General features: G+C 34.9%; 1 protein-coding gene and 1 long non-coding RNA gene across 3 annotated transcripts in view; one reads left to right on the top strand and one right to left on the bottom strand.

Annotated features, from left to right (window-relative positions):
* dcxr (dicarbonyl/L-xylulose reductase) overlaps positions 1 to 5,962 on the top strand; it is an 11,356-nt gene extending 5,394 nt beyond the window's left edge. For both annotated transcript variants that reach the window (XM_016246565.1, XM_016246564.1), the window contains 7 exons: positions 1,656 to 1,753; positions 1,936 to 2,090; positions 2,170 to 2,212; positions 2,304 to 2,403; positions 3,209 to 3,273; positions 4,668 to 4,785; positions 5,162 to 5,962. In XM_016246565.1, coding sequence (XP_016102051.1) covers positions 1,656 to 1,753; positions 1,936 to 2,090; positions 2,170 to 2,212; positions 2,304 to 2,403; positions 3,209 to 3,273; positions 4,668 to 4,785; positions 5,162 to 5,265 — 683 coding nt within the window. In that variant the 3' untranslated portion in view covers positions 5,266 to 5,962. The remainder of the gene's footprint in view (positions 1 to 1,655; positions 1,754 to 1,935; positions 2,091 to 2,169; positions 2,213 to 2,303; positions 2,404 to 3,208; positions 3,274 to 4,667; positions 4,786 to 5,161) is intronic.
* A 1,859-nt stretch (positions 5,963 to 7,821) lies between these two features.
* LOC107562006 (uncharacterized) overlaps positions 7,822 to 8,961 on the bottom strand; it is a 12,404-nt gene continuing 11,264 nt past the window's right edge. Inside the window, exon 2 of the long non-coding RNA XR_001605942.1 lies at positions 7,822 to 8,388. This is a non-coding gene — a long non-coding RNA (uncharacterized lncRNA). The remainder of the gene's footprint in view (positions 8,389 to 8,961) is intronic.

The raw sequence follows: 8,961 nt of genomic DNA on the forward strand, positions 1-8,961 counted from the left end.
AAACTTAGGCTAATTTGGGAAAAATAAAACGGATTTCATAGGGCCCTACAAATATCATGCATCTGAAGCTATAATTTTAATACTAAGCAACAGTGCATATTATATAGGGCCTATTTTTTTTATTTTTATGAAAAACCCAAGAAGGACCATGCACAGTCACTTTCCACACAGGCACACTTCATGTTTGGTTGAAATAATCCTTAAGCACGTAAATTTATAATTTCCTTCAGTTTAATTTAAATGTGCAATTAAAATAACAAATAAATGTATATTTTAAAGTTTAGAATTAGACAATTGCATAGTGAAAATTACTTCAAAGCACCTCCTAGTGTCCAACCTACTCTAATTAAAACCTGTTTAAATGTGAACAAGGGATTTACAACATTAAAGAAATCCTTTATTTATAACATGTACATGAACAATCTAAAAGATTGGACACGATTTTGGGACATGGTCGTGCAGCAGCGAGCAACAGTGAAAGAAACCTCAAGGTTGTAAATGTGTGAAATTGTATAGGGCCCCATTTCTGTATTTTGCCTGGGGCCCCCAAATCACTAAATCCGCCCCTGACTGAGAGGGACAGGCACATTTTGGAGAGTTCATGAGAGAAGTGCAAAGTCCGATTAGGGAACAAATTATTTATGTATGCATGCATTTATTTACTTATTTGTTTGTTTATTATTATTCCTTTACATTAAGGCTAAAACAAATATAACATGAAAGAAGATATTTTGAAAAAGGATTTTTTTTTTTTACGCACAGTGGAAGGCAGTGGTAACCAAAACAGTGTAGTTACTCATTGAACTCCTATATATATATATATATATATATGTGTGTGTGTGTGTGTGTATGTGTATATATATATATATATATATATGATTTTCACAGTACTATGGAAACTTAAAAATAATAATAAAAAAAGGCTGACTTTTTTTTTTTTTTTTAAGTCAGAATTGCGAGATGTTAACTCAAAATTGCCAGATATGAAATTGCAATTCTGAGAAGAAAAGTTGGAATTTGAGATAGAAACTCGCAATTGTGAGAGAGAGAAAAAATAAAGTCACAATTACCTTGTTTATTTTTCATTCCTTGGCAAAAAATAAATAAATAAATATAAATTGAGAGGTGTTAATAAAAGTCAGAATGATCTTCATGCCTTATAGTTGAATTTTGCAGATTAGAACTGGCCGATAATATTGTTACATTTTGCAATGATACAAGTAATCCAGCAGCTGAAATTGCTGTATATATTGCTTTTCATGATTCTACTGTATATGTATGTGGATAAAGTCCGATAGTTGTTGTAAACTGAAATTATTAATTTGTTATGTTGAGGTATTGAGGATTAAGAAACCTATAAGGTTTTGTTTAATTTATAATAATTACTGTTTAGTGAGTTATATCACTGCATATACATGACCAGGTTAACATTTTGATTTTAATTAAAAAAGTTAAGTAAAAGTCATGGCAAATTACTTACACATTGTATATAGTACATAATATTCTTAAAATGTCTTGAATTTTTTTGTGAGCTCTTCCTTTAAAAGTGCATAATCACATGTGCATAATAAGTATGCATGCTTTGAACTTTGCAAATTAGTCTTGTTGAGTGTAATGATACACCAGATCGTTGACTTTCCCTCAATGCCTCCTAGGGATCGGACGGGCCACGGCACTGGCTCTGGCACGCTGTGGGTCAGAGGTCACGGCTGTCACACGCACTAAGGCTGACCTGGATAACCTAGTGCAGGAGGTAATGACCCCTCGGTCACGGTCCAACTCATCCCGAGACAAAACCCTAAGGATCTATTGTCTCCCAGCATGCATCAGCATTCTTCCACATCCCAAGAGAGCCTGCTGCTCCTTTAGGCTTTATAGGTCTCATTCAGCCAGACTGTGACAATGAACAATCTCTTTAATTCTTTTGATCGCCAGTGTCCCTCCATTAAGCCGGTATGCGTGGACCTGTCAGACTGGGATGCCACAGAGCAGGCGCTGAAAGACGTCGGTCCGGTGGACCTCCTGGTGAACAATGCAGCCTGCGCTAAACTTCAGCCCTTCCTGGAAGTCACGCCAGATCAGTTTGACATGTAGGGCTTTGGAATATCACTCACACACTATCATTTGTGTTTTAAAATGGTTGGAGTGCATTTGTGTTTGCTTTCGCAGGTCTTTCAACGTCAACGTGAAAGCTGCACTTCATGTTGCTCAAGTAAGAAGACCAAACCTATGCTGGATGATTTCATAAGGAGTTTTATAAATGCTAGATACACTTTTAATGGTGTTGTGTGCATTTATTGTAGATCGTGGCTAGAGGAATGAAGGCCAGGGGAAGTGGAGGATCCATTGTGAACATCTCGAGTCAAGCATCACAGTGTGCCCTGAAAGATCACGCCGTATACTGTGAGTGCAGTGACACACAAATCTATTACATTCATGCAACCCGGGAACATTGTCCCAGACCTATTTATTGGGCCTGGGGAGAACGATTTTGTTTGCATACACTAGCTTTCATCAGTTGGATTGAATCCAATCCAATTTCTAATTCTGTTTATATGAGTCCTAAACATTGCAATCTGATTTACATGTGCGTTACACTAGTGCTCTAATATGCTGAATTGCTGCTCAAGAATCATTTCTGATTATTATCAATGTTGAAAAAAGTTGTGCTGCTTCATATTTTTGTGGAAACCATGATACATTACCATTCAAAAGCTGGGGGTAAGAAATAAATATATTTTTTTAATTCAGCAAGAACACATTAATCAAAAGTGACAGTAAAGACATTTATAAAATAAATGTATAAAATATTAAACAGCAAAAATGTTTTTCAGCATTGATAATAATAAGTAAGAACCATTATTAATAACTGAGCCCAAATCAGCATATTATTATGATTTCTGAAGATCATGTGACACTGAAGACTGGAGTAATGATGCTGAAAATTCAGCTTTGACAGCTATGGAGAAAATTGGTTACTGGATCGATTATCAATTATGAGTCAAGTGTACACTTTAAAGGTCATTATACCAAAATATTCAGAGACTGACCAATCAGAATCAAGTATCGCTGACATCAATGGCCCTGGTTTCCTTGCGTTACTGGAGAAGGATCTTAAATCGATAACCAAGTCCAATTCTGAATCCAGATTGTGTATGCTACACTGAAGTGCACTTTTGAAATGATCATTTGAAGGTGTTTTACGCAGGTGCCACTAAAGGAGCGCTGGACATGCTGACCAGAGTGATGGCGCTGGAGTTAGGGCCGGATCAGGTTCACCTCTCCTCTTTACTTATTAAATCATGATTTAAAGTCCAGAGCTTTGTCAGATCATGTTTATGAAATCTGTCAGACGCTGAGCTCATTATATGTTGTTTACAGCTTTGGGGAAATAAATTGTACATTGTGGTGAACGGTCTTTCCAGGAGGCTTCAAGCCAATCAACAAGCACCCTCTTAAATATATAAATCTGTTTGCTAAATGTCTCATGGGCGATTACATGTGCTTTGTAATTACTTGAAGAAGTGGATGTAATTGCTGACAGATAATAATGCATATTTATGGCAAAGTTGTTTGTGCATCGCCATAAATTATGGGATGGGTGGTGTGTTCATTTTGACCTTGTTGCTCTTCCTAATTGAATGGACAGCAGAGTACAGATCCTGACATTCTTGAGATTCTAGGAATGTCAGATTAATTAAACTCATGATATCTACCTCATGAGGACATATATTCAATGCAGTATTATTTTTTATATCACTCTTGAGAGCTAGATGTGATTAATGAACAATGTGGATTTCCAAGTTGGCCTGAACGCAGTTGTTACTCTTTTAATGAAAAGTGAAATGTGATGATCATGATGAGTTATGATTTTTTTAGATGATGATGATGGTTATCTTTATATAATAATAATAATAATAATAATAAACAAAATATACAGTAACGTGCATAACAGGGTCGCAGTTTTAATTACCAAGTTTGGTGTATTTTCTGTTTAACATTATTTATGTTATGATTATGATAATGTTATTGTAATTAATATTAATATATTATCATTATTATTATCATCTTCATTATGTAATAATAATAATTAGAATAATAATATATTTTAAATTTAAATAATATTTAAAATATAAAAACAGTAAAAACACCAAAATAGGTAACAGGGTTGCAGTTTTAATTACTCTTTTTTTATTTTATTTTTTTTATTATTATTATTAAGACCAAATGTTGGTTTGTAGTTATTGGTAAACATATTTTCCATAAATTAATGAATTTTTTTAAATAATAATAGTAGTATTAATTATTATTATTATTATATGGTAAATCTAAACTAAACTTAAACTAACAATAATAATATTAATAATAATAATTATTATTATTATATGGCTTTTATAACCATTATTATATAATATATAATTATTATATAATAAATATGTCATTATATTATTATCATTATTATTTAAAAATTGACATTATTATTATTATTATTATTATATGGAAAACTTAAACTAGCCGTAATAATAATAATTATAATATTATTATTATTATTTTATTATTATTACGGTTAAAGTAGAATTTGATTTAAAAATGACAAATCTAAAATCGAATCTTTGCCAGTTTTCTGTATATTGAACTTGATGTCTTATGTAATGTGACCTCAACAGATCAGAGTAAACTCCGTGAACCCGACCGTAGTGATGACAGAGATGGGAAAGATTGGATGGAGTGACCCAGAAAAAGCCAAAAGCATGACGTCACGCATCCCTCTGGGGAAGTTTGCAGGTTAGTGTGTGTCTGACTGTAGGTCACCATAACACAATGGAAAGTTTCAATAATCAAGACTAACATGCCAATAAATCTCACTGGAGGTCAGTTTACATTTACATACAGTTACTCACACTGGCAGTGTTGCTGTCACTTTCCAATGCAATATAAAAGAGTTATTTGCTTGTATGCTTCTCTTTCTGCATTTGGGATTTAGCGCAGATTGCGTAAGCGTGTTTTAGTGACATCAGTGGCAGATTGTGAAACTTTGACGCTTATGAAACCCCAGAATGTCCAAGTCTGTCAACAACCGCAGTCTCTAGTGATTTTGGTTTTTTCTAGTGTGTTTCTGTTTGACAAGCGCAGTAAGCGTCTTTCTTATCGTGTTGTTTAGAAGTGGAGGATGTGGTGAACTCCATCCTCTTCCTCCTCAGCGATAAGAGCGCCATGACCAACGGCGTGATCCTGCCCGTGGATGGAGGTTTTCTGGCTTGCTAAGAACAAACATCATCAGGCACAGGTGAATGGGGTGGAATGGATGCCTTTTACCTGTTACAACTTATAACAAGTCATATTCATATCTGTTCTTCACACAAAGCTATCGTATGGCTTGGATTACAGAGCATCTGCTTCCTTTTTTGAGTTTTCCTTGTATGGAAAAGAGCAGTGTGAACATTCTGCTGAATATCTCCTGGAATATAGACATTCCACTTTGGAATTTTGAGTGTGAGTAAATGATAACAGAAATTCTATTTTTGTGTGAACTGTTCCTTTAGACAAGCTTAATGCATAATGAGCAGGACATTAAACTGAACTGAAGCATTTAACAGCTGTTGCTCTAATGGCCTCATATGAGAGCGTGAAGGTCTCTGCTTCTAGCCACCTCTAGTTGCTATGACAATACAGTAGATATTATGCCCTGTAGTATCATGTACAGCCGGTAGAGATCAGCTTTCACACCGCTGTTATTTTAGTATCATTGATATACTACTATCATTTTTATTCATATTTTGTCATTTCTGTTTTCATTTTAACTTGAGTTGTTTTAGTAACTTAGTTTCGTTTTTTTGTCTATATAGTATTTGTCTATATGTCTATTTTTTCCCCCATTTTTGTTAAACTAAAAGAAAATGAGAAGAGAAACTTAAGTTGAATAAGTTGAAATATATTTTAAATAAATGATTTAAAAATGAAATAAAATTTATTTCAAGTAATGAAAATGTTGTTTTTTTTTAATGGTTTTCATTTTTTATAATAATAATAATAATAATAAGCCTGATTCACACTCACTCATGCACAATGTAATGATTAAATCCAGATTTTCCTGACCAAATTTTGGACTTTTAATCAAGTCAGTCAGGCTAAGTCATGTCAATTTAATTTGTATAGCACTTTTCACACATACAATTTTTTTCAAAGCAGATTTACAGAAAATCATGATGTTAATGTTTAGATCTTATTATTTTCTTGCCTTATAATTGCATTTAGCAGATTAGAGCTGGATGATAATGTTGTTTACATTTTGCAGCTATATAAACAATCAAAGCAGTTGAGATTTGCTATTTTGCTTTAAGTAAGAGCACTGTTTGTATGCAGATTAAGTTGAATATACTTATATATCTTTATATATAGAGAGAGCTGTGCAATAATATGGTTTACATTATGCAATGATATCAACGATCACACAGCTGAGATTTGCTATATTGCTATTTATTTTAATAACAAAAAGGCCTCAACTGACAATGAAAAAATGAATTCACTGTGGTTTAACTTTGTACACTCAAAAAAAAAAAAGATGACACATTTGATGTTAAAAGCATTGCAAATAGTAAATTTCGGTCTGCTCCTCGCATTTACAGGACTTGCAATATAACCCACAAGACATATGCATTATTATACTGTACTTTTGTGGTCATTTATTCAAATGAATGAAAGCAGAGAGTCAAAGTAAGGGTAAAACATGAATAGATTTATTAATTAATGCATTGCTCATCTAAAACATTTTGTAAATATTCTATCTTACATCATGGAAATGTCTTTTGGCAGCTATGAAGATGTTTTTTTGTCCATTTTGAGAGTTATTTACAAAGTCAGGTGAGAGAAAGGACGTGCTGTAGCACCGATGCAGGATACTGATTGTGATCATGTAGACGCACACCCGACAGCCAATCATGTCACAGACAAACGCCCACACTCACACCACATGCAGACACGTATTAACAGGGTTCAAGATGCATGTCCTTCAGTTACAGACACAGTCAGGCTTCTGGTTGTGGCATGCAAGTCACTCGTACACACCCACTGATGGACATTAGTTCAGACAGAGCGCAGAGATTCCAGATCGTGGAGCTGTACCATAAAACCCTTCATCAGTGGTTTATCCGTACATAAAAAACTAGAAAAGAAAGGAAATCCAAAACCAGTGTATTCACTAACTGCATTGATTAGTTTGTATCAACATAAAAGTAGAGACACAATGTGCAACTTTCACAGTTTCCTTCAGCAGTGTTTGGAATGGCCCAGTTGTTAAAAAGTCGAGAAGAAGAAAACATCTAGTGTTCATAAATGCATGAGGCTTTAAAGTCAACGTGAATTTCAATTTCAGTTCTTCAGCGATGCACGTTATTCCAAATCTTTGTAATCTTTCATCCAAATGACAATATACCCAGCTAACAGGGAGCGTTCTGGCAAAGTTATGAATAAACTTTCTTCCAGTAACGTTATTACAGTGTTCATTCAGGGTTATCAGGTCTTTAATAACGTTAGCAGAAAACGTTATACATTGTTCACGAAACATTTTATTTCTGAAACATTGAAACTATTGTTTCAGAACGTTCAGAGAACATTCAAAAGTAACATCCCCATAATGTTTGCAAAATGCTAAAATGTAATGTAATGTTTGCATAACCAAGAAAAAAATCTTATTTAAAACATTAAAAAAATGTGATATTTTGAATGTTCAGAGAACACAGTGTTTTCAACGTTAACCCTTCCATGACAACCTACACTTTTCACATTCCAAACATTTGCAACATTTCTTTTTCACTGAATATCCTGTTTTACTCACTGCGAATGTAAAATGTGTCACGAATGTCATTTCATGTTGACTTTAACGCCATCTGCAATTCTGCAATGCCGAATGGTTAGCTTTATACAAGACAGCACTTTCCCCTTTCTTTGACACGCTTCCTTTACAACACCAAGAAACCAAGAAATACAGTATGTCAACAATTACACCGTACCACTAAAACTTCTCTTATAAGCGATTTGAAATGGAATATTACGTCTCTGGGCGTGTGAGGCCGCGAAAAAACAAACGCCATCTACCACAAGGTTTCCCTCCGACTGGATTCATATTCATGTAATGTGCATTAGAACTTGATGGACGGCTGTCACCGAACCTGTGAGAGTAGTACAATATATTTTCCAAGAGGCTGATTAAAAATATTGTAGCTTTGTGTGGAGTGCCAGGAATTGTTGTGGCGTTTACTCAGAAGAGAGTGCAGCGCTTGCCGCGTTTTTTGACGGGCGGAGGGCAGAGGACGGCGCGGATGGCCTCGTCAAATACAGTCTTTAGACCGCGCTGAGTCAGAGCGGAGCATTCCAGATACTTCACAGCACCTGCAGCATAAAGACAAGAAAAACATTTGTTCTACTTGGAAGAATTTTACTTGAGGAAAAAGGTTTTGGTAAAGATATGCTCAACTAGGGCTGCATGTTTAATCTAAATAATCAACAAAAGAGCTTTAAAGGGGTGGTTGATTGCGATTTCACTTTTTTAATGTTAGTTAGTGTGTAATGTTGGTGTTTGAGCATAAACAATATCTGCAAAGTTACGGAGCTGAAAGTTCAATGCAAACGGAGATATCGTCTTTTAAAACTCTGGCGGTTTAATGCCTACAAAAACAGCTGGTAGGGACTACAACAAGTTACTTCCTGGGTTCGTGACATCACAAACCCAGATAAACCCCGCCCTCGGGAAAAGGCAGCAAAGGGGGCGGGGCCATGCTGCGCTGCTTTAGAGAAAACTAGAGGTGCTCGTAAAATTCTATTCATATATGAATCGCGATTCTGTTTTCTAATGATTCTAATGGATTCACAAGTTTCAAAATCAATGTTCTAAAGCAGCGGTTCTTAATATTGTCCCTCGCGTCCCCTGCTCTGCACACGCTCTGCATCGCTCTCTCTCTCTCT

Source organism: Sinocyclocheilus grahami, unplaced genomic scaffold, assembly GCF_001515645.1.
Source record: "Sinocyclocheilus grahami isolate Dianchi unplaced genomic scaffold, SAMN03320097.WGS_v1.1 scaffold802.1, whole genome shotgun sequence".
In the NCBI taxonomy this organism is placed as follows: domain Eukaryota; kingdom Metazoa; phylum Chordata; class Actinopteri; order Cypriniformes; family Cyprinidae; genus Sinocyclocheilus; species Sinocyclocheilus grahami.